Source organism: Raphanus sativus, chromosome 9 (assembly GCF_000801105.2).
Source record: "Raphanus sativus cultivar WK10039 chromosome 9, ASM80110v3, whole genome shotgun sequence".
In the NCBI taxonomy this organism is placed as follows: Eukaryota; Viridiplantae; Streptophyta; class Magnoliopsida; order Brassicales; family Brassicaceae; genus Raphanus; species Raphanus sativus.
The window spans coordinates 13,625,749-13,650,032 of NC_079519.1; the positions used below are offsets into that span (position 1 = coordinate 13,625,749).

At 40.9% G+C, this 24,284-nt stretch overlaps 2 protein-coding genes across 3 annotated transcripts; one reads left to right on the top strand and one right to left on the bottom strand.

The window, feature by feature from the left end:
- Positions 1-1,393: 1,393 nt before the first annotated feature.
- On the top strand, positions 1,394-3,913 carry LOC108829953 (uncharacterized). Its single transcript, XM_018603556.1, has 4 exons — positions 1,394-2,069; positions 2,178-2,351; positions 2,438-2,787; positions 3,074-3,913. The coding sequence occupies exons 1-4, from the start codon at positions 1,394-1,396 to the stop codon at positions 3,911-3,913; spliced, it is 2,040 nt and encodes a 679-aa protein (XP_018459058.1).
- Positions 3,914-17,761: 13,848 nt separating this feature from the next.
- On the bottom strand, positions 17,762-19,210 carry LOC108829963 (uncharacterized protein At5g50100, chloroplastic). 2 transcript variants are annotated; one of them, XM_018603566.2, is made up of 8 exons: positions 19,038-19,210; positions 18,826-18,965; positions 18,614-18,721; positions 18,469-18,525; positions 18,334-18,399; positions 18,177-18,237; positions 18,048-18,094; positions 17,762-17,940 (listed from the first exon to the last, which is right to left on the bottom strand). In XM_018603566.2, the coding sequence occupies exons 1-8, from the start codon at positions 19,156-19,158 to the stop codon at positions 17,902-17,904; spliced, it is 639 nt and encodes a 212-aa protein (XP_018459068.1). In that variant the 5' UTR covers positions 19,159-19,210; the 3' UTR covers positions 17,762-17,901. The 2 variants fall into 2 exon arrangements, 1 of the variants encoding a protein (XP_018459068.1); XR_001946104.2 differs by lacking the exon at positions 17,762-17,940 and having other exon boundaries at positions 18,042-18,094; positions 18,314-18,399.
- Positions 19,211-24,284: the final 5,074 nt, after the last annotated feature.

The following is a 24,284-nucleotide window of genomic DNA, read 5'->3' on the forward strand; positions in this document are numbered from 1 at the left end:
TTTATCTTGGTCTATGCATGGATGGATTTAGTCCATTTGGTATGTCTGGAAGGCAATACTCTTTATGGCATGTCATCTTGACGCCATACAATCTCCCTCCGAATATGTGCATGCAAAGAGAATTTTTGTTCTTTAGTATTCTAGTGCCTGGTCCAAAACATCCAAAGCGAGCACTTGATGTATTTTTGCAACCTTTGATCCATGAGCTGAAGCTGTTGTGGCATTTTTGCGAGGAGACGTGGGATTACTCGCAGCAGCAGAACTTCAATATGCGTGCAGTGCTTATGTGGACCATAAGTGACTTCCCCGCATATGGAATGTTATCGGGTTGGACCACGCATGGAAAATTATCATGTCCATATTGTATGGAGAAGACAGATGCTTTTCAGCTGAAAATGGGAGGAATGTGAGGGATTAAACTCACCTCCTAGATTTTAGATCAGGTTAAGATTAGGGAAAGATAACGCGGGCTGAATCCCGTTAGAACTTGTAGAATGAATTTGATTTGTATTGATAACTTTGATAAAATAATGGTTACAAAAGGTGTCTTTCTTGATGAATACAAAGATGATAAAGTATTTGAGAGTTTATGTGAATGATGGTTGATTGAACGTGTCCCTCTTCTTTGACCCCCTTCTTCTTTAAATAGCCTTAGGTTACGTCAGGTCGCCGGTAATTACTTCTCGAGATATCTTCCGTGGATTGAGGGATTTGTAACAGATTTCCTTTGACTCGGCTATGTACCTCTTCATTTGCGTCGTGAGCAGCCTCTTTTCCGTGACCTTATTTGTAAGTACTTTCAGCGAACAGCCCCCGCCTTCGTTTTAGCTTCGTCCGCAGGTTTAATCCGTGGTGGGCCTGTCACGGCTCATCATTAGCTTCCATTGTTTTAACTTTATTAGCATTTAGCTAACGGGCTATATTTGGGCCCAGCAGTTGCCCCCAGTTTTCGAGAGAAGATTCGTTATCTCGGAAGCTAGACCTAGCCGCCGAACCTCGATTTTCTTGTTGAGATAATGATTATCAGTTATCTCCATCGGAGATATTCTTTGCTTAATCTGACGGCTATAATTATATTTAACGAGATCAACGGTTCAGATAGAGGGAATTTGAAATGTAATCCCCAATTTTCGAGACTTGATGGGATATAAAGCTGCGAGCATTAACTGCCACTCTCCCCATCCTCTCCACGCCTCGATTCGGTTTCCAAGGTAACTTCTTCTCTCCCCCCCCCTTTATTTTACTGCGCTTACTTCTTCTTCTTTTTTATCTTTGTTCGTCATTGTTCTCTGCAACTTTCTTAGAGCTCTTGTTCTTAAGAAATCGCGTTTCACTAGTTCAATTTCTCTTTTTCCTTTCCTGTTTCTTCGACTTTCTTTTACCTTTCCTCACTATGAGTTATTCAAAAGAAGGCTCTGGAGAAACCGGAATCTCCACTTCTGGTGCTCGACTTATGAAGGTCAAGCAAGAAGTCGGTGAAAAGATGAAGAGAGATGAGAAGAAAAGGAAGGCTAAGCAGACGATCGGCGTGAGAGTTGCCAAACGAGCGAAGAAGAAAGATGGTTTCAGTGAGAGCGTTCCCCATGGATTTCATCCACCTTCTCTCTTGAAGAGTCAGGAGGTTGTTAACCTCATGGTCCAAGCCCATGGCCGGAAGGATTTAGCCAGGGCTTGTGATCCCGACGAAACCCCCGAAACTGCTCCGGAGGGTTGGTTCTGCATCCATGAGAAGTATATTTCCAAATGTCATCTCAGGTTCCCGCTTCAGACCCTTCTATTGGATCTCCTCGATCATTACCAACTAGCTCTCTCCCAGCTTTGCCCTTCTGTTATACGGGTGATAAATGGCTTTATCACTAGGTCCAAGGAGGAGGGAGTCGCCGTCGGACTTACCGATCTGATGAGCCTTTTTCCAATCAAGGAGAGCTCTTCTAAAGAAGGTGGCAGCGGAACCTACTATCTTCCATGTCGCCCCAAACTGTGTATCTTCAAGTTTTCTGGAAGTGATGATGACTGGCGGAAGAAGTATTTTTATGTCAAAGTCGATCCTTTGACGGTTCATGTGGGTCGTACCCTCAGGGTTTCTTGGACTGATGCATCTGTTTAGGATTTTCTTAGGGACGTGTTTGTTTATTTTTGCTTATCGTGACCTAATGAGTCTTTGGTTTTGCTTGCAGATATTGAGGATCCTGCTAAACTTTCCGGTAAACTCACCAGAGCTCTTTTCCGGAAGCTGCAGCAAAGCCCATGTACCTGGGCTGCCTTTACTACCTCACGAATAGGATCAGCTAGGTTCCCGGATCGATACAACGCTTCCTTTCTGGATCATGTTTCTGTTGTGGATCTAGAAGGTAATTACTTTTCTGTCTTTCATGTTTATGTTAGGTTCCCAAGATATGTAACCTAACAGGATATTTTTTTAATTTAGTTTCTGAAGGTAACTCGGTGGTATCACTTTCGACGGAAGCTAGCACCTCTGAAACCGAAAAGACTCAACCAAGCAGAATGCCTCTTCAGCCGTCATTCCGTTTCAGGGGTAGACCAGCCAAAGCGGCCAACACTTCTCGTGGGAGTGAAAAAAATCAGGGAGGATCTTTCCTCAGTTCCGTGAAGGAAGTCCTTGATGATGGCACTTCCGACCCTGTTAAGGAGGTCACTCCTGCTGAACCGAAGGTTCAAGATGTTACTCCTCACCCTAAGGTTCCGGTGGTGGAAGCTGACCCCCAAGTTGTCAAAGATCCTCTCGAGGTTAAGCTCCCTAGGAACAAGAGGTCCAGGACCGATCAGGTTGACAGACCTTCTAGGTCTTCCTCCTCATCTTCTAGAGGAGGAACCGTTGGCTGGAGTTTTACTCACTCGAAGCCTGGATCGATCTTAGACGACTCCTGGGGTTTAGCGACATTGATGAGGCACATGAAGAGAACAGGATGCTCCCTCCCCTCGATCAACAACCTGACTAACAGAGATGAGTAGGCCGAGATAGCTCATTTCATGGGTCAGGTATGGAATTTTAATTTTTCCTTTACGTATTTAGAAATTCACTTATCATTTTTCCGTTTCCATCGTTTTGTAGCTGGCTGGAGCTGTTAACAGGGCTCAATTGAAGTTTGAGGATGCTATGCACAATGCCCCCAATGCTGGAGCTCAGGTTACTGAGCTAGTCAAAGCTACCAAGATGGAGCTTGATCAGGCTCGGGTCCAAGTTTCTGAACTTCAAGCCGAGGTCGAGAGACTTGGTACCAAGGCTGACACTCAGCAAGGAAAGATCGAGAGTCAAGCGATAGATATCCAAATGAAGTGCAGGAGGATCGCTGAGTTGGATACTGCTCGGAGGATAGCTGAATTGCAGGTTAGGGAGCTGATTACTTCATATCAAGACAACCAGAGGAACAAGGAAGCTGAGGTCAAGCTATCCGTTAGGAGAGGAAAAAGGGAGGTAGCTGACGCTTATAACAAGGTCTTAGCTTCCGTCAAAGAGAAGTTCTCCAAGAAAAAGGATGAAGTTGATCTTCATATTTACGCTCAAGAGCTTCAGGCCAATACCGAGCTTCTGAAGGATATGTTGAAAAATGAGATCAAGAGTGCCGAAGATGAGTACAATCGTTTGATGGCTCTTATGCCGGAAGCGGCTGCTGCGTACGAAAAGGCACAAGTCTCAGACTTCTCGATTAGCAAGCTCCCTCTTCCTCAACTCTCAGAGAGCTCAAGTACTTTCGAGATCAACATGTTTAATCCATTCTTTTCTGGAGAGTATGGTTCTAATTTAGGTTTGGTGGGTTCTTACTTAGCCCCAGTCGAAACCACCCCGGGAGATGACGACAAAGAAATGGATGAAGAAGTTCCTGCCAAGGAGAATGAACCAGTCGAGGAGGATAAGGATGTTGAGAAGAGTTCTGGTGATAAGGAAGGTTAAGAGCTGAGGCTCTTTCGCGTGCTTTTGGTGTGTTTTTAAGACTTCTGCCCAATTGGCTTCTGTTTCGTTTGCTTTTAAGACTTATAGCCTGAGGAGGCCTTTAAACTTTTGTTTGTGTTAAGATCCTTTGAACCTTTGTTAGCCTGAGGAGGCTTTTAAACCTTTATTCGTGTTTCAGTCTTGGCTATTTTTATTCTAAGTCGTTTGACTTATCTTATCTCTTACGATGTCAAGTTTGTCAAGTAAGAACTTTGATGGGAAGTGTATTGCGATCATTAGATATGAGGTCTAGTGACTTTCCAGAATCAGGTCTCGGATCTTTTAATAACAGGTCTCGAGAATTTCGAGTGTATCCGGTTATAAGGTTCCTTAAAAGGAGTTCCTGATATATCGAGATTAGCTCAAGGTTTTTAGGAACCTGAGTTTGGTTTGAGAGTGGTTAATAAGAACCTGTATTCGTTTTAGGAGATTTTAGGACCTTCTGAAATTTGCTTAAAGATTTTAAGATTTTTGTAGTTACTAAGGATTTTAGGACCTTAGGTTTGGGTTCGTGGGAACCTGAATTCGTTTGAAGGATTTTAAGACCTTCGTGGTTACTAAGGATTTCAAGATCTTAGGTTTAGATTCGTGAAATGACGAATATGCTTTGAAGGATTTTAGGACCTCCGAGGTTACTAAAGATTTTAAGAAGGATTTTAAGACCTTTGGTGTTGAGAATTCGAGATACCGAAGATAATTGTTTTATTGATAATTTTTACAAAATACATAGTGCTGAAATGATCATACAATTGCTGCTTGGGCTATGTGAATTTAATCAGACATATGCTCCCTTTGGTCGTGGTGAACAGAGTGTTGAAATGAGATTGGGGCTGCGCTCATGACGGAGTTGCCTACGTACCCGGTCAAGGGATCAAGCCTAACGTAGTTCAAGGAATTTAGGTACCTAATGATAGTATCTCTTGAGATTCGTGGCGTTCCACGATCGGATTTCAGGTACCCCGGTTCGTACCTTCATGAGCTTGTAGACGCCAGGTCGTACCACGTGGATAATCCGGTAAGGACCTTCCCAACTGGTTCCTAGCTTCCCAGCGCCCGGCTCTTTGGTTTTTTCAAAAACTTTCCTAAGTACTAGGTCACCTACGGCAAATCGTCGGGACCTGACTTTGGAGTTGTAATATCGGGCCATTGCCTGCTGATAGTTTTGGATGTGAAGCAAGGCTCGATCTCGCTGTTCCTCGATTAAATCGAGGCTGTCTGATAAGAGCTGATCATTAGCTTTGGGGTCAGACGTACAGAGCTCCCGGCGGAGGCTCCCTGTGGTGGTTTCGGCTGGGACGACAGCTTCCATCCCGTAAGCTAAAGAGAAAGGAGTTTCCTCAGTAGCCTTTCGTGGGGTGGTTCGGCATGCCCAGAGTATCTCAGGTAACTTTTCGGCTAGAATTGTTTATTAGCAGCCTCTGCCTGGCCGTTTCCTTGAGGGCGTCGAGGTGTCGAAAAGGTGAGACGGATGTTCAACTTGTCACAAAATGCTTTGAAGTCGTGAGATATAAATTGTCCTCCGTTGTCGGTTACGATTTCATATGGGATGCCGTGACGGCAAACGATGTCCCTCCACACGAATCGTTTGACTTCGAATCTGGTTACATGTTGGAAAGCTTCAGCCTCTATCCACTTTGTGAAATAGTCTGTTAGGACTAAAAGGAAGCGTAGCTTCTGCTTTCCTCTTCCTGACGCTACTAGTTGATAGAACCAAAATCGAGCACCGTCCTTTTTGGTTCACAGACACGGCCCATGATGGTGATCATGTCGATCAGCTTGATCCAACCGAGATTTTTCCATCAGGTCGGGACACTACTTTGGAGCCAGATGAGCTGAGTGAGATAAATGACACTACTATGGAGCTGGATGATCTAAGTGACACTACCTTGGAGCTGAATGAGCTAAATGACACTGAAGATGGAGCTGGTTTAGCTGCTAGGCGAAATGAGCCTTTTTCGGCCCACCGAAAAATTCATAACAAATTCAATTTGGGTCTGTTTTACACCAAATTCGACCAGGCCTTTCCTGATGGTCTCCTACCCATTTGCATCAAGAAATATCAAGAAAATGAGTCAAAGTCGTGGCCTGCATTGATTTCTTCAAAGACTAGTCAAAATTCAACTTCTCGGTTCTACAAAAGTCTTTTGTCTTAGTCTTTGTTTGTGTTTTCTATGCTTCTAGTTTTCCAAAATTATTTATGTTTTTCTTTGACTCATTCTACTATAAATATGTAATTCACTTTGATGAATAAAAATCAGATCATTTTGGTTGTTTATTATTTGTTCTTCTTCTCTGAGTGAGAGAGAGTTCTTTAGCTAGTTCATCGGTTTGAACAGGCTTGTTGATTTGGTTGTTAGCCAATCATCTTTGTGTGTTATTTGGTGGTTAGCCAACGCACTACATTCGTTCTTTGGTGGTTAGCCTTAGATCGTTGGTATATCAAGAGTCATTCTGCACCTCTTGACGATCCTATCAATTCATCCCAGTTCCAGAAGTGCCTTCGCCTTCTCGGTTCATATCCAACACCCGGCCAAAGCCATCCTCCCGATTTTGGGCATATCATTTGGTATCAGAGCCACTTTGGCTGGTTTGTTTTCTATCTTCTTTTCTCCTTCTCATCTCTTCATCATTTCTTATTTCTTTTTGGATCCGGGCTGTTCCTTTACTCCCTTGTGATCGCCAGTTTTAAAAAAAAAAGATAAAAAAAGATAAAAAAAAAAGTAAAAGTTTTGGCTTGAATCACTTCTGAAGAGAAATCCAGGGGGAGTGGTGGAAGAGAAAGCCTGCTGGCCGAGGAGAAATCCGGCCTTAGGACAGTTAAGGCGGATCCACACAAAACAAAAAAAATCTCTTCATCTTTCTTTCTCTTTTCGTTTTTCCACAAAGTTATTTTGGTTTTTGATTGCTGATTTGACTGCCTATCATCCTTTGAACCAGTGGAAAGAATTCTGAGAGATCACCTAAAAATCGTGAGCTAAACACTTTGAGAGTGTGAGGATTTTTATGTGCTAACGTTTGTTAAGTGTTTTAGGATGTTTGGACTTCTCAAGAAATCAAAACCACTACAAGATGATATCTTCTTTCCTTTTAAAACTGTTTCGGAAAAAGAGCACTTAATTTTTATAAATAAGAAACAGTTTGCTGCTAATAGGTTTGATTTTGTGCAGAAACAAAGGAAGAGACAAAACAGGTCCGATGATGAGAAGTGGGTCAGAAGTGGAGTTTGTCCCTTCACCAAAGCCAAGAAAAGCAACCATGATGTGTTAGATCAGAACGAACTTCAGACTTATGCCAGTTTGGAGAAGATGTTGCATAAGGCAATTCATGCTATCCGGCAACTCAAAAGAAAGGGAAACACCAACAGTTCTTCAGCACCAAAACATCAATGTAAGTCTTCTTATCTTTCAAATTCTGACTTGAAAACTAATGAGATTTTTTTTGATAAAAGCAATGCTGTGAAACCCACAAGCAAAGCTCTTTCTACCAGGTGCTTCAAATGTCATATGGTCGGTCATTATGCCAACAAGTGCCAAAAACAGAAATCGTTGGTGACTTTGGAGAAAGTTGAAACCGAGCCAGAAAAGGAAGATCCTTTGCCAATTTTCGATGACTATGAACATGAACCGAAGGAAGGGTCAGATGGAGAGCAAAACCAAGGTCATCAAGAAGGATCTTCTTCCATTCACAAACTGGACCGAACTCAAGGAGAGCCACGTTCTGTTTATGGTTCTTTTGCTTATAATCCTTTTCCTTTTAATGTTTCAGATTTGAGGACAAATCTTTTTGAAGAGGGAGAGTATGATAGAACCAAAATCGAGCACCATCCTTTTTGGTTCACAGACACGGCCCATGATGGTGATCATATCGATCATCTTGATCCAACCGAGATTTTTTCATCAGGTCGGGACACTACTTTGGAGCCAGATAAGCTGAGTGAGATAAATGACACTACTATGGAGCTGGATGATCTAAGTGACACTAACTTGGATCTGAATGAGCTAAATGACACTGAAGATGGAGCTGGTTTAGCTGATGGGCGAAATGAGCCTTTTTTGGCCCACCGAAAAATTCATAACAAATTAAATTTGGGTATGTTTTACATCAAATTCGACCAGGCCTTTCCTGATGGTCTCCTACCCATTTGCATCAAGAAATATCAAGAAAATGAGTCAAAGTCGTGGCCTGCATTGATTTCTTCAAAGACTAGTCAAAATTCAACTTCTCGGTTCTACAAAAGTCTTTAGTCTTAGTCTTTGTTTGTGTTTTCTATGCTTCTAGTTTTCCAAAATTATTTATGTTTTTCTTTGACTCATTCTACTATAAATATGTAATTCACTTTGATGAATAAAAATCAGATCATTTTGGTTGTTTATTATTTGTTCTTCTTCTCTGAGTGAGAGAGAGGTCTTTAGCTAGTTCATCGGTTTGAACCGGCTTGTTGATTTGGTGGTTAGCCAATCATCTTTGTGTGTTATTTGGTGGTTAGCCAACCCACTACATCCGTTCTTTGGTGGTTAGCCTTAGATCGTTGGTATATCAAGAGTCATTTTGCACCTCTTGACGATCCTATCAATTCATCCCAGTTCCAGAAGTGCCTTCGCCTTCTCGGTTCATATCCAACATCCGGCTAAAGCAATCCATCCCGATTTTGGGTCTATCACTAGTGGTCCTATGATGTCCATAGACCACCTCATGAACGGATACGGAGCGGATATTGAGGATAGCTTTTCCGCAGGCTGATGTATAATTGGCGCATGCCTCTGGCATTTGTCGCATGAGGAGGAGTAGACCTCACAGTCAGCGATAATGGTAGGCCAGAAATAGCCCTGTTTTTGATCCAGATAGCTAAAGCTTTGCCGCCGGCGTGATTTCCACAGGAGCCATCGTGCATTTCCTTCATGAGTTTGATAGCATCGAGGCCATGGACGCATTTTAGGTAAGGTCCAGAAACGCTTCGTTTATGGAGGCCAGAATTAATTATGCAGTATCTTGCGCTTAAAGCTTTGAGCTTTCGAGCCTCCAATTTATTTGGGGGGGGGGGGGTCTTACCCTCCAAAATATACTGCATGATTGGTATTCTCCAGTTCTCTCTTCCGATAATCTTGTCATGGAGAGATGACAGAGGTTCTTGTTCGGGACCAGATTTCTGTTCGGGACCAGATTCCTGAGTATTGTGGTGACCGGATGTAGTGCCCCTGGGAATATTCGTTGGGTTACGCTCCAGGGAGTCTGAATTCTGGGGAATATCTCCAGGTCTGCCGTTGTTCTCCGGAGTCTGGATCATGCCCCTGAATGTTCTTTCACGAGCAGAGCGACTTCTGGTCCTGACTTCACAGATAGGTGAGTCTGAGGTTTGGATTGTGCCCCCGGAGGTGTGCTTAAGGAAATTACGAATTTTGGTTTTTGGGAACCAGAATGTTGTAAGAACTTGAGTTGCAACTGCTTCGGGGTAGTCACCTTATGTTTTCTCTTTTGGCTTGCCATCGTTCTCAGCTTTAGTAGCTATGTCGATACTTGGCTTTTCGATTCCTTCTACAGGTATAATTCGTTTTACGAGGGAATCTGACGTAGAGGCTAGAGCAGCCAGCGCGTCTGCTGAGGAGTTCTCTCCTCGTGGGATCCTTGTCAGCTTAAACTTGTTAAACTGCTTAGTGAGGTTCTGGACAACTTCGAGGTATGCCCCCATTCTTTCGTCCCTCGTTTCGTACTCTCCGTGAAATTGGCTAGCTACTAGCTGTGAATCACTATAAGCGTTTAGCTCCCGAATTCCGAGGCTTAGGGCGAGTTTTAACCCTGCGATTAGTGGTTCATATTCAGCCTCATGGTTTGAGGCACTGAATCCGAGCCTGTAGGACTGTTCGATGGTTTCTCCAGCTGACGAAGTCAGCCTTATTCCGACGCCAGAACCTTGTTTTGATGAGGCTTCGTCGACATACAGGCTCCACTTCGGAGCTTCTGTTTCCGAGTCTAAGTGCTCAGATGCTAGCTCAATGACGAAATCGGCGAGGACCTGAGCTTTTGGTGCTGCTCAAGGTCTGTATTCGATGTCGTATTGGCTGAGCTCTATGGGCCACTTAGCCAATCGACCTGATTGGCTGGGACTGTGAAAAATCATTCGCAATGGTTGTGAAGTCATTACGACGATTGAGTGCGATTGGAAGTAGGGTCGGAATTTCCTGGCAGCCGTTACGACCGCTAGCGCTAATTTCTCCATAGTAGGATACCTTGCTTCGGCGTCTATCAGACTCTTGCTGGTGTAATAGACAGGTCTCTGTTCGTTTTGTTTCTTTCGTACCAGCACGCCGCTAACCGCTGCGGTTGATATGGCGACGAGGTATAGATACAGTAATTCAATTATTACTGGTTTGGACAGGATCAGAGGTTCGGAGAGGTAAACTTTCAATTGCTTGAAGGTTTCTTCACATTTCTCATCCCATAAGAACTTCTCATTATTTTTTAGAAGTTTATAGAACGGAAGGCACTTTTCGGTGGACCTGGATATGAATCGATTTAATGCTTTGATTCGTCTAGTTAGTCTTTGTACTTCTCTGGTTGTCTTAGGTGACGGCATTTCCAGAAAAGTCGCTATCTGCTGCGGGTTGGCCTCGATGCCTCTTTCGGTTACGAGGTAACCGAGGAACTCGCCCGAGGGTACCCCGAAGGTACATTTAGTGGGATTGAGCTTCATATCGTATTTATTGAGGATATCGAAGCATTCCCTTAAATGGGAGATATGATCTTCTCCAGCTGAGGATTTGACTAACATATCGTCAATATAGACCTCCATAGTTTTTCCGAGTTGTCCCGCGAACATCTTATTCACTAGCCTCTGATAAGTAGCTCCTGCGTTCTTTAACCCGAATGGCATAACCTTGTAGCAATAGGTTCCTTGTACGGTTATGAATGCAGTTTTTTCTTGATCCTCAGGATCCATCATGATTTGATTGTACCCTGAGAAGGCGTCCATGAAGGATAGGAGTCGATGGCCAGCTGTTGCTTCGACCTGGCGGTCGATGTGAGGTAACGGGAAACTGTCTTTGGGACAAGCCTTGTTTAGGTCAGTGAAATCTACACAGATTCTCCATTTCCCGTTTTTCTTTTTTACAACTACCGGGTTAGCCAACCAGTCAGGGTAGTGCACCTCTCGAATGGACCTAGCTTTCGTAAGTCAGTCAACTTTGTCACTAACAGCTTGAGCCTTTTCGAGGCCCATCTTGCGACGCTTTTGTTTGATCGGTTTGAAAGTGGAGTCTACTTTAAGCTTATGGGTGGTGACATTCGGATCTATATCCTTCATGTCGTTGGTGGTCCATGCAAAGGTTTTGATGTTGCTTTTTAGGAAGTCGATGAGCTCCTTTTTAGTCTCGAGAGGTAGCTCAGATCCGATGCTCACCTGTCTTTCAGGATTTGAGTCGTCGATGCAAACTTTCTCGATGAGGTTCCTAGGGTGACCTCGAATATTTTGTTGCACCTCACGACCCTCCTGGATCTGTAATTGCTATTGGGGCGATTTTTTGAGAATTTCGAATCCTCTCAGGTAACAGATCCTGGAGATCTTCTGGCTACCATGTACGGTAGCTATCCCTTCAGGTGTCGGGAATTTCACGCATTGGTGATAAGTTGAAACTACTGCTTTCATCTTATTGATCCAGGGTCTTCCTAGAATCGCATGGAATGGGTAAGGTCTGTCGATAACTACTAAATTGGTCATCTTCATGATTCCGCCAGCTATGATTGGGAGTTTAATAGTTCCCAATGAGGTAGATGTTTCTCCGGAAAAGCCTACGAGATTAGCTTTCTGGCCGATAATTTCGTAGTCGTCTATTTCCATCCCTTTCAGGGTGTTGTAGAAAATAAGGTCGACAAAGCTTCTTGTATCTATCATAAGATTAGGCACCTCGTACCCTGCGACGTTCAGGGTGACGATCTGGGCATCGTCGTGAGGCATGTCAAGGTCTGACGCCTCGCTTTCCTAGAAAGAAATCTTAGTGTTGGACTCGGGGTTGGGAGGCTTAGGTCATGTGTTGGATACAGCCTTCCGCACGTGATTTTTAATAGAATTAACGGAGTCTCGACATATATCGGACCCTCCAAGGATACAGTCCACTCTCAAGTCGGGGCTCGATTGAGGTGATGGTTTGCTCAAGAGGGCCTCGATTTGTAGGTTTTTTCCTTGGGGGAATTTTCCAAGAATCATATCGACTCTTTTCTTGGGAGCTGGGGGTGGCGAATATGTCTCCTTCTCAGGTGACCTTTCGCGTTTTGGAGAGGTTTCTCTGGGACCTCTTTTCTGATAGGGCGGTGGCTTTTTGAGGTCCACGCCCTTTATTTCCCCGGCTGCGAATTTGGCTGCCAGCTGTCGTTGGAGGTCCCAACATTCCTCAGTTGAGTGCCCTTCTCGATCGTGATAAGAGCAATGTTTGTTCTTATCAAAGCCTTTTGACCAGGGGGCTTTAGTCGTCGTGGCGACAGGTTTCTCCTGTTGATCTTCCTCGACTGCATAAGAATGCTCTCCCTGAGTCTGATTGTTTCGGAAGTTCCCCTTTTTATGAGGTCCTTTTGCTTCCGAGGATTCACCCTTCGGGTGATTCTGGGGTTTCTTGTGGATTTTATCCAGTGCAGCTGTTTCTTCCTCAAATGTAACATATCTGGAGGCTTTATGAAGAGCATCATCGATAGTCGGGGGAGGATTGAGTGTTAGCTCCGACCAGGATTCCGATTTATACCATAGACCTCTTCTAAGGGCCTCGATGGCGACTTGGTCGTTGGGGTTCGAGAGTTTAGTTCTTACTGCTTTGAATTTCTCGATGTAGACTCGTAGCGAGTCTCCCATTCCTTGTCTGGCTTTCCAGAGGTCAGCCTCAGATGCTTGCTTCAGGATATGGGTTGAGTACTGCTTCATGAAGGCATTGGTTAACTGGTCGAAATTGTCTATCGAGGCTGGCTCAAGACCAGAGAACCACTCGAGGGCTGTTACAACCAGGTTTTCGGCAAATTTCCTGCAGTACCCTACTTCGCATTCTTCTTTCGTAAAATGGGCTTTCACGATAGCTAATCGGAAGGCTCTCAAATAGGCCTTTGGGTCGGAGGTCCCATCGTATTCGGGGATTCTAATTTTTTGGGTGTCTCTTATGTAAAAGCTGGCAATTCTGTTAGTGAATGGAGTCCCACGGGTTTCTTCAATCAAGCTCTCGATTTCGGGAGCTGAGCTCGTTGCCTAATGAACTTGAGCATTCAACTTTTGGAGAGCTGCGTGAGTTTGCTCCATATATCTGCGAATGGCGTCACGTCCCTCTAGAGGAAGGACAGTTGGGTTATTATTAGGTATCTGACGGGCAGGTTCCTGACGGAATCGGGTTCGGTCATTTTCCCATGCAGCTGGTGGGCTAAGTCGCTCACTGGCTCTTGGGTTATCGGTATCTGCCCTTTGATGTCTGCCCGTATTCGGGGTTAAACTTCTGGTTTGATAAACTGAAGCTGATGTTCTGCGCCCGGGTGGGATGGATTCTCCTGCTCCGGACCTGAAAATAGGTGGCGGAGGTGGCAAGCGAGCGCTCTGGTCAGCAATCTGACTGGGCGTAGAGCTGGTTGTCGCTACGTTACTTCCCATAGCACTAGTGATGGGTGGGTTAAACGCGGGAACTGTCCCAGCATGAGGTGTCTGGAAAGTAATTCCCCGTTCTTCCGGAACAGTGCTATCAAGGGAAAAATCTAGACGTCCTCGGGGGAACGAGGGGTCGGTCAATCGATCTCGGAAAGTGACTCCCGGACCTTGACGTTGCGGTGGTTGGGTGGTAGCGGCCAGAGATCTAGTTATCTCTTCGAATCGTTGCTGCCGAACGGCTAGCTGTTGCATTGTACGATCATTTTCTTGAGCATTGTCTACTAACTGCATCATCATCCGACGGATCTCAGAAAGTTGAGCCTCCGTTTGATTCGGAGCGGTTTGCTGCTGAGGATTCTCGGTGACTGGAAGCCCAGAGTTAGTTCCACTGGAAGATCTTGGGTTAGTTATTCCAGTGGTAATCTGGTTTGTTCGAGTGCTAGCCAAAGGCTGCTGCCCAGATCGGTGGTCGCCACGTCGAGGCTCTGGAGTTAGGAGACTAGAGTCTCCATCGTTCGGTGAGCCACCGCTCTGAATCGGGAGGTTAGGATCAGACGGGTTCGTTGCCTGATCGGTTGGATTCATCCTCAAGTGTTTAGAGTAAGGGATTCGATTATCGTCCCCTCAGACGGCGCCAAATGTGAGGGATTAAACTCACCTCCTAGATTTTAGATCAGGTTAAGATTAGGGAAAGATAATGCGGGCTGAATCCCGTTAGAACTTGTAGAATGAATTTGATTTGTATTGATAACTTTGATAAAAGAATGGTTACAAAAGGTGTCTTTCTTGATGAATGCAAAGATGATAAAGTATTTGGAGTTTATGTGAATGATGGTTGATTGAACGTGTCCCTCTTCTTTGACCCCCTTCTTCTTTAAATAGCCTTAGGTTACGTCAGGTCGCCAGTAACTACTTCTCGAGATATCTTCCGTGGATTGAGAGATTTGTAACAGCTTCCCTTTGACTCGGTTCTGCACCTCTTCATTTGCGTCGTGAGCAGCCTCTTTTCCGTGACCTTATTTGTAAGTACTTTCAGCGAACAGCCCCCGCCTTCGTTTTAGCTTCGTCCGCAGGTTTAATCCGTGGTGGGCCTGTCGCGGCCCATCATTAGCTTCCGTTGTTTTAACTTCATTAGCATTTAGCTAACGGGCCATATTTGGGCCCAACAAGGAAGTCATGTTGATTTGATTGTCACTGTAGGTTTCTTCCGCCGCATCATACATATCGTAAGAACAGGAAATTGTTTAGGAAAAGCAAGGTGGTCCATGCTCCTCCCCGAATAATGCAATCAGGAGCATCTTTGTTAGAGCAAATTGACTATTATTGTGCTAATGAGACATGTAAAGTTGGGGGAAATTAGCACACTCCAGCTAACATGCCAGACGGGTATACGACATCTCATAATTGGCATAAGAAGAGCATATTTTGGCAACTTCCATATTGGAAGGATCATCTCTTAAGGCACAATCTTGATGTGATGCACATAGAGAAGAATGTTTTTGAGAGTATCATGAACACTCTTTTGAATGTGAAAGGAAAGAGTAAAGATAATTTGAAATCGAGGTTAGATTTGCCGGATTTATGTGCAAGACCAGAGCTGCATGTGACAAGAGAAGGAAAATTACCAGTTCCGGATTTTAGATTGTCTGGGGTGGCAAAGCAAAAGTTGTTCGAATGGGTAAATTCAGATGTGAAATTCCCAGATGGTTATGTGTCAAAATTCTCGAGATGCATCGAGAATGGACAAAAAAATTTGGTATGAAGAGTCACGATTGTCACGTTTTCATGCAACGACTCCTACCATTCGCAATGACGGAGCTATTACTAAAACACGTCCATAAAGCAATAGCTGGTAATAAAAGTGAATTTTAAAATTGTGTATAAATTTATTGTCTGTGTTAATTGAAATAATATTTTTGTTTGATGATGAATTTGTAGGAATTGAAGCATTTTTCAGGGATCTATGCACCCGAACATTAACCGACGATGGGATCGAGTTGTTAGCCAAGAATATTCCAGTTTTGCTTTGCAATCTGGAGAAAGTCTTCCCCCCATCATTGGGATTCTGGTTTCACTATCCTGGTTCGCGATTCTTTCGAGGCCAAATTGAAAGTTCAAATGAATCGCCAAGTTTGAGGGTGGAAGACAGTGTGTCGGGTAAAAGGTGCTGCAGCTATGCCTGTGTGGTTTGACCCAAATGTTTGGGCTGGTCTCGTCACTTATTGGCTAGATCCAGGCACTGAAGTCCGGAGTTGCAACAGTCGGGCAGCCTGTTACTCTGACCCCGATGGACATGTGCCGTCTAAGCATCGTTCAGGTCAGACTTCCTTCAAGGCCCATGCGCGAATTATTGTAAGTTCTCTCTGTTTTATCTTGTTTCATTTAAGTTGCGATCTGAAGTTGCCTATTTTATCTAAGTTGTGATCTCAATTTTTAATGATTTTACTAAATCTTTTTAATTTTAGGCTGAAGAAACAGGACAGTTTATTCCTGATTTGCTTGGGGTTCTCGAGATCACTAAAGGAAAGCCGAATGGGTCTTTCGTTGACGGCAAATCTGAGCAGCTCTACAACGACGTGACATCTAAATTTCAGGAGTTATCTCAGGCTGCTAGTGATGATCCCGAGAGCACCGGTTCTGTTGGTCTCACTCCAGCGGAAAAGAACAAGATTTATTGTGAGGTAATTTTTTATTGTTCTCAATCTCAATTTTTTTAAGTCTTCTTTGATATTGATCTCTGATTTTATTATGTAGCTTGCTCCCCGCAAAAAGGGACGAATTTATGGAGTGGGTTCTCTAAGTCAATCTGTAGGATCCGTTTCTGCATCTTTTCCTTCTTCTAGCAGTTCTGAGGGCCAGTCTTTGAAGAAGATCATCAAGGAACAAGCTCTTGTGATTCAGAGCCAGGGAAATGTGATTCAGAGCCAGGGAAATGAAATCGGGAGGCTGAGTGCTGCTATTCGTTATCTAGCTACCAAAGATTCTACTTTGGCGAACATTCTTCAGTCCGAAGATGTGCCTTCCCACAACTCCGAAGGCATGTCTCATGGCTCTAGAGATGATGAATCTGATGCTATTTAGTTTGTTGCTATCTTTGTTATGAATGTTAAAACTTTGTGTGTGATCGTATTTTAAATGGTTTTGTATCGAATCTTGAATTTCTTCTATTTCAGTAATATTTTCGATAATTTAATAATTTCTTTTAGAGTTTTACTAAAAAAAATTGTTTTAGATTTTGCTAGAAAAAACAAATACTCGCAAAACGCTTGCAAAATTGCAACGAAAAAGAACACACAAATTTGCAAGGAAACAAATACCGTTGCAAATTTGCAACGAAAATATTGCTTGCAAATTTGCGAGGAAAACAAAACGCTCGCAAATATGCGAGGAAAAGGTTCCGTCGCAAATTTGCAATGGGAACATTTTCTCGCAAATTTGCGAGTGTTTTGCAAGCGACGTGGTTTCCGTTGCAAAGTGCGACGATTATTATTTCGTTGCAAATTTGCGAGGAAAATCATTCCGTTGCAAATTTACGAACGTTTTGCAAGCAAATTCAATTTGCGACTAAAGATTTGCGAGGGAATGTGTTTCCTCGCAAATGACGATTTGCAACGGAATCGCAATACATTTTTCCTTTGCAAATAACGTGTTTTCTTGTATTGATATAGTTTATCGAACCAGATAAATCTCAATTTAACACACATGTACTAGATAAAATATCAATAATTAAATCATAAAAGCTCAGAGTACTTCTATAGCCAGTATGTCACTCAATCTTTACGTGTCGCGCGACCAACGACTAAAATCATATTCATTACCCAATCTTTACGTGTAAGGCAATCTATGGCTAAAACCATGTTCATTACGTGTTGCGTAAAATCGATCTATGACTAAAATCAAGTTCATTATGTTTTGCGTAACCTGCAACACGTGATCAACAAAATAATATTTTTTTCGTGTCGCACGATCGTGAATACAAATTTTTTCAACTTTAGTCGCTATTTTTCAGCTAGTTGAACGGTAACGACTGATACGCAAAATCAAAACGAACAATAACTTAACTTGTGACTAGTCGTAAGTCACCTAACAGAAAAAAGAACAACAAACTGCAAGGTCGCTGGCCACGAATAGGGCCACAAGAAACCTAACTATGTTGAACTTTTTTTGTTATCAAACTATGTTGATTTTGATTTCCAATATTCATATTTCCAAAGGAAGATCTGGTCGGAAATATATGTAACGAGGTCTTTTCTAATACATAGAAACACTCAAGTTTACAAAATGTGGGCAAGAGAGTATAAGTAAGTCCAAACTGGCTGTGGTATATGTGAATTTGTAAGAAAAATCACGTCTTGCACGCCTTACTGTCACCACATGTCTCTACCTGCCAACAAAAAATATTTCCTCGGTTACTTTTTTCGAGTAAAGATTAGGAAAAAAAAAGCGATAAAAGGAATGCTCTATACTTAGTGAGTTTTTCTTTCTCCCTACCTTATTTTTCTTTCTCGCTTCCAAAATAGCTTCTATAGGTGGCCGCCCTATTCAACAAAGATATCAAACTTTAACGCAAAAAAATACACTTGAATAAAATTTAAGCATGATTCACGTCTTGACGTATACCTGTGACCTGAAGTCGATACTTAGCCCAGAAATCATACACTGCATCAGCTACCTTCCCTATCTGCAAGTAATAATATGTTATCAATGAACGCAGAACAAGACACGATAGAAGGGGAAAGATTCTTGAAGAATCCAACTTGCAAGAGAGAGGCTTTACTGGTTCAAATTTAGTGATAGTGTAAACCCACCCAAGCCCAACCTCCTCATATAGTTTCCTAAATGCCTGAAAAAGATCGACCAATTAAAAAAAAAATTAATATGATATACGAAACTGGTTTCGTCTAAACCTTACCTCCACACCCGTTACCACATTTCCATCGGACTGAATCGCGTGGATTTGCCCCATAACCTAATACAAAACTCGATCAAATCCGAACCAGAACATTCAAAAAACAGAGGATGGTACAAACTAGAGAAGGTTAAATAAATCAATTTACTGTTTTGTAATCAAGCCCTTGATTCTCTTGCGGGGAATAATCATCGGAACTGATGTCAACGAACTTTATCGTTCCATTTTCCTCATTCCTTTCCTTAAGCATATTAACCTTTTTGACAAGAAAACGGAAACAGAACAATTCAGTTTGAGCAAAGTAGTTTCAAGTTTCGTTATGTACACTTGGGAGAGAGAGGTGCGTATTATTATGAAGACCTCACGCATACAGAGAGGGCAATCCCCATCGTAAAGCATTTTGATTTTCCAATTCTCAGGTTTTGGCTCATCGTTGTTCTTTAATTGTGTAACGGGATCAACACTTGCTCCTTGTATCGCCCTAATTTGATATCTAAACCCTACAAAGATAAATCATATATTATGCCAATTTCACTTCTTTAAATTTTCGGTGGCGAACCCTAATTTGTTACCTTTTGGGATGATTTGAGGTTTGAAAACGGGATAGAAATGGTGTGATGATTGAGATCGAAGAGAAGGGTTGCTTCGGTGCTTCCATATTACGAACGCAGCAGCAGCTCCTCGCGTTGCCATTTTTGTATTCTCGTCCAATTTTTTCTCAAATGCAAAATGTGTTTATTTTGTAATATTTCTCCTATGGTTATGTATGTGCGGTGTCTAGAATCAGTGACGCTAATTTTCTCTGGTGCTGAGCGGTACACGTGGCGCAATTTCCATCCATGTTTGTTCACCTGTTGTGGACTACCGTGGAATTGAAACATCTTGCGTCTGTATGTGGGTTATAGGCATGAAAAATAAATTTTATTTTTATGGAAAAGAAGTTTATGCAAGTATGAAATTTATTTTTAGATATATATATATATTTCTTATTACAGAATGTTTATGCCAATATGAAGAATCATTCTTTTTTTTTGAAAAAGAACATTATTGAAGGTTGTTCAAAAGAAAAAACATCATTGAAGATCCGAAATTGGATAAGAGATCCATATTACTGGATAATTTGATATCACTAAAGAGATCGAAATGATAAATTATTTAGAAAGATAAAAATGAATTTCTTAGAATTGAGACATGGGAAGGAGAGTACCAAGTCGGGTTTTCAACTAATTTGATTCCCTACAACATTAAAGCGTAGTGAACAAGATTTTGTATTCTCTTCCAATTTCTATTTCGAATGCAAATATGTTTATTTTGTATTCTTTCTCCTTTGGGTTATGTATTGGTGGTGTCTAAAGTGATGGTAATTTTCTCTGGTACTGGGCGGTACACATGGAAAAATATCTATACATATTTGTCACCTGTGTGGATTACCGTAGAGTGGAAACATCTGGCATCTGTATGTGGGGTTATAGGCAGGGAAAATAAATTTACGGAAGTATGAAATCAATATTTAGATTTATATACGTAGATATTAGATATTTTTTAGATTTATAACATAGGCCCGTTCGTTTGCCTATCGCGCGACCTTCGATATGCGACATGCGAACCCTGTTCGTTTGCCTATCGCACGACCTGCGACATGCGATCAGTCGCAAGTCGCAGATTGTTGTTCATTTTGATGTCACACAACCAGTCGCAAGTCTCAATTCCATTCGCCCGAAAAAACAGCGTCTAAAAATTAAGATAATTTTGATCGTGCGACACGTAAACGAACATAATTTTAGTCGCAGACCGCAAGTTGCAAGTCGCGCGATACGCAAATGAACAGGGCTATAGATATTAGATATAGGTTTAATTAGGTCAATATACAAATAAAGAAGAAATTTTCAGAACCATGTAAAAATAATTTTAATTTGCAGAATTGGTTACTCTGGTATGAGAAATTACATAATACTCTACTACAACGTCTAATAGGGCTATGCTTTCTGTTTGGATAAGTCTGATCTTGTCTGATTGGTGTCGGAAAGAGATAAGATGTAAGATATACAGATATTTATGGATGTATTTAGTGGGATATGAATTTGTAGTGATTGTTAAAATTTTCAAATTCTATTGTTATTGATTAGTAGATTCTAAGAATCTTAATAAATCTAGTGTTATTGGTTTCATGATTGTTTAATGACTTACAAAATCTTTAGTTATTCATAAAGTTTGGTTTCTAATGATTCTAAGTTTCCATCAAATCTAGTGTTATTAATTGATTGGAATTGAATTCTACATCATTTTACTTATAAAACAAAACTTCAAGAATCTTGCATATTTCCTTTCAATTCTTAAAATCCTTAAACTAGATTATTTTCATAAACTTTTAAAATATAAAAAAACTTTTTAAAAGTTTTTACAAATTTACCAAATCTCTTAATTTTTTAGAATCAGCCAATTCTATAAAATACTATTCCCACTAACACACCCCCCCCCCTCCACAAAAAAATACTATTCCCACTAACCCACCCACCCCCCCCCCCCACCTTAAACTTGTGGATTGCTTGTTCTTTGCAGAAACTGTATATTGATATACTAGAACCGACCCGCCCTACAAACGGAATGTAAATTTTAAATAATTCTATTATAGGTTTAATATATATTCTTATATATGAAAATTTACATACATTGTATGCGGTGACTAAATAAACCATGTTATTTATATATATATATATATATATATATAATATATAATATATACTATGTATTAAATCTTATATACTATGTATTAAATCTTAATAATGAGTATAAATTATTATACATTTCTTTACATCACAATATGTGAAGAATACATTTTAACCTAACAATGTTATGGATGTACAATTTTGTTATTTGTTTTTTAACTATCACTATTATATTTATGTATATCTAATTATGTTAGAATAATAAATACTATATTGATTATATTTTATGGGGCTATGTGATGTATATAATTATATTACTCTATATTTTCACTGAGTGTATTTTATATTTGTATATACAAATATTGTTTTATATTTATTTTCAGGTTCAGTAGTTAGGTTATATATACAGTAATAACCTGTAACGGAGTCTTAGTGACTTAATCGAAAACTTATATCAATTGTGTTTTATATAGATTTGAATCACTTGCATTACTGAACAATAAAACAGAATCTAGCTTAAGTGGTAACTTCTTCATCTTTTTTAAAAAGAACAGAGGCTGATGGGCTCTACATATGCTCTGCACAATCAAGCAAAGGGTTCATAGACACCTCAATGATGTATCATTGATGGAGATATCTTTTGAGAAAATATAATTAATGGAAGAAGTACCAAGGAATTGAGCTAGTCCGTCCATGTTTCCGGTCTGAGAACGAACCAACACCAACGTTCATGGAAGCAGCAAACTGAGAGACAGAAGACGTAGAAGAATCCTTTAGATATTTGCATAACTCAAAAGTCAACATGTAAGAAAATTCTCCAAATTATCCGGAACCCAAGTTCAACCTTTCACCAAACCCTATCGTCATCCATCTTCATCTCACCGCAAACCCGAGCCGCCGGATTCTTGCAGAGAACCCAAACTAACATTGCCTCGGATCGAACCCTTGTGATGATTCTCCCGGAACCTAGCACAACCACTTCCAAGTCCCATTTTATAAACGCCACCAGGACGTCTCCGAACGGATCCGATGATACGGCGTCGTCGAAGGAGGAATCGGGATGAGGAAGGGAAGTGGAGGCGGAGGGGATTCGAGAATGCCGGTGAAAGAGAGGATGAGAAGTGTGAAGAACATCATGAGTAGAGTCGTGATTGCGTCCATGTGTCTCATCGCCATGGTGCGGGATTGATTGATTCCTCGACACCGGAGAGGTGAGTAGAAATCCGCAGCCTCGGATTATCCATAACACGATCTATCAGTATGAGATATAAGAGATATGAAGATAAGATGAGATCAATGAGAGAAATACTCACACATATTTATACCAAAATCACCGTCTTTCATATCGAAACAAAGTATTGAAGAGAACGTAGTGGGGGAGCGAATCAGTGGGAGTAATCACATAGCCTTTACTCAGACCGTTTCAGATGGTGAGAAGAATCGCAAACGTCCTTGCCATTGCAAGAAGCGGAGAGACGACCTTCCTCTCTTGTCCGATTAGGGTTAGAGGACGGACAGCGAACGAAGCCCACAATGGTGATGAATAAATGATACGGTGCGTTTAGTGCAGGGGACACGTGTCGACGTTGCAGAACTCTTATTTCCGACGTGACATCTTAGCTGTCGCAACAAGAGGGATACACCATGTTTTATAGTAATAGATTATTCGATAAAAGCCGGTTACATTTGATTATTTCCGAAGAAGAGAAAATACTGAATGCAAACGTCCAATTATAATAAACAATAAGAAGATTTGGAAGTGTTAACATTTTAGCAAGCAGTGATATTGATCGAAACGGGAATTGATACATAAACAACAAAAATGTTTATGAAGATTACCAAATATATAGAAAAATGTGGTTAAATATATATAAAACGGGTTTATAATAATCTTTTAAATGTCTATTTGAATCAAATAACATGATATTTTTTTAGTTTAGTATCCATGATATAAGTATTGAATATCTGAATATCTAATGTTGTATCCGTGTTTTATAACTGGTTATACTTAGATGACTAAATTATTTGTAATAAGCTACATCTAAAAAAAAAATTCATACCTTATCCAGATAAATAAATGTTATCTATTGAAATTGAAACTATATATATATATATGTATATATATATTATATATATATATATATATATATATATATATATATATATCAATGATTGTTTTATATCTGTATCTTTTATATATTAGGTTGGTTAATATTATCAGATATACGGTAATAAATCTGGTTTAATATATATAAATCGTTCGTGGGATGTGGTATGCTCCTCTACCTCTTCTAGTGGTCTTGGGTTAAGAAGATTATGTCCATGGAACAAGATTATGGGATTAAAGCTTATATGGCAATTGTTTGCTTCGTCTGGTTCGTTGTGGGTCTCGTGGATACGGTTAAACTTCATTAGGTCTGAGAATTTCTGGATCCTGGATGCTACAAATTCTGGGAGTTGAATCTGGAAATCTGTGTGCAAATTTAGGCAGCTAGCTCGCCTTTTTGTGGTATGTGAAAAAAAGGGCGAGCTAGCTGTCTGAGTTTGCGCAAAAAAAAACTATATATATATATAAATCGTATTTTCAGTCATCATGTAGATCTATGTATTTATTCGTGAAACATGAGATATTTTTACATTTGTAGTATTTCAGACATAAATATTGAACATCCGAATATTTTTTTCTCTATCCAGTTGTTTCTTCCGCAATAACAACGACAATGTGTCATTTCAAATCCGTAAGAGATCTCCTTAGCATCAAGGGTGAAAGTATTGATGTACCTAAACTCATTTGTTTTGAATAGCACTGCCGAATTTAGAAATTAAAAGCCAGAATTCATGGGTTAAGAACTAACCATTTCTCTGGTTTGTTTTTTCCTTTTCAGTGATTTTTAAGGTGATCAAAGAATATCAATACATTAATATGTCTGTTAGCCGGATATTTGATGTTGTATCCAGTCTTTAAATAATAATGGGATATATATGATTGACTAAATTATATATATTAAATTATAAGTGAAAAAGATTCCACACTTTATCCGGATAAATAAAATAATCCAGATAAATTTATAGTAATGCAGGAATTAATTTTATAGTTGTTAATTTTATGTATAAATTGATTAACCTTACCGATATACGGTAAAGAATCTGGTT

Bases quoted from the DNA above. Each gene is read 5' to 3' on its own strand.
- LOC108829953 (XM_018603556.1), top strand. From the start codon at position 1,394: ATGAGTTATTCAAAAGAAGGCTCTGGAGAAACCGGAATCTCCACTTCT. The intron at 2,070-2,177 runs GTACCCTCAGGG...TTTTGCTTGCAG, and splicing joins TTTGACGGTTCATGTGGGTC to ATATTGAGGATCCTGCTAAA. The intron at 2,352-2,437 runs GTAATTACTTTT...TAGTTTCTGAAG, and splicing joins TTCTGTTGTGGATCTAGAAG to GTAACTCGGTGGTATCACTT.
- LOC108829963 (XM_018603566.2), bottom strand. From the start codon at position 19,158: ATGGCAACGCGAGGAGCTGCTGCTGCGTTCGTAATATGGAAGCACCGA. The intron at 18,526-18,613 runs GTAAATTGATTT...GTTTTGTATTAG, and splicing joins AAGGGCTTGATTACAAAACA to GTTATGGGGCAAATCCACGC. The intron at 18,095-18,176 runs GTATACGTCAAG...TTTGTTGAATAG, and splicing joins GTATCGACTTCAGGTCACAG to GGCGGCCACCTATAGAAGCT.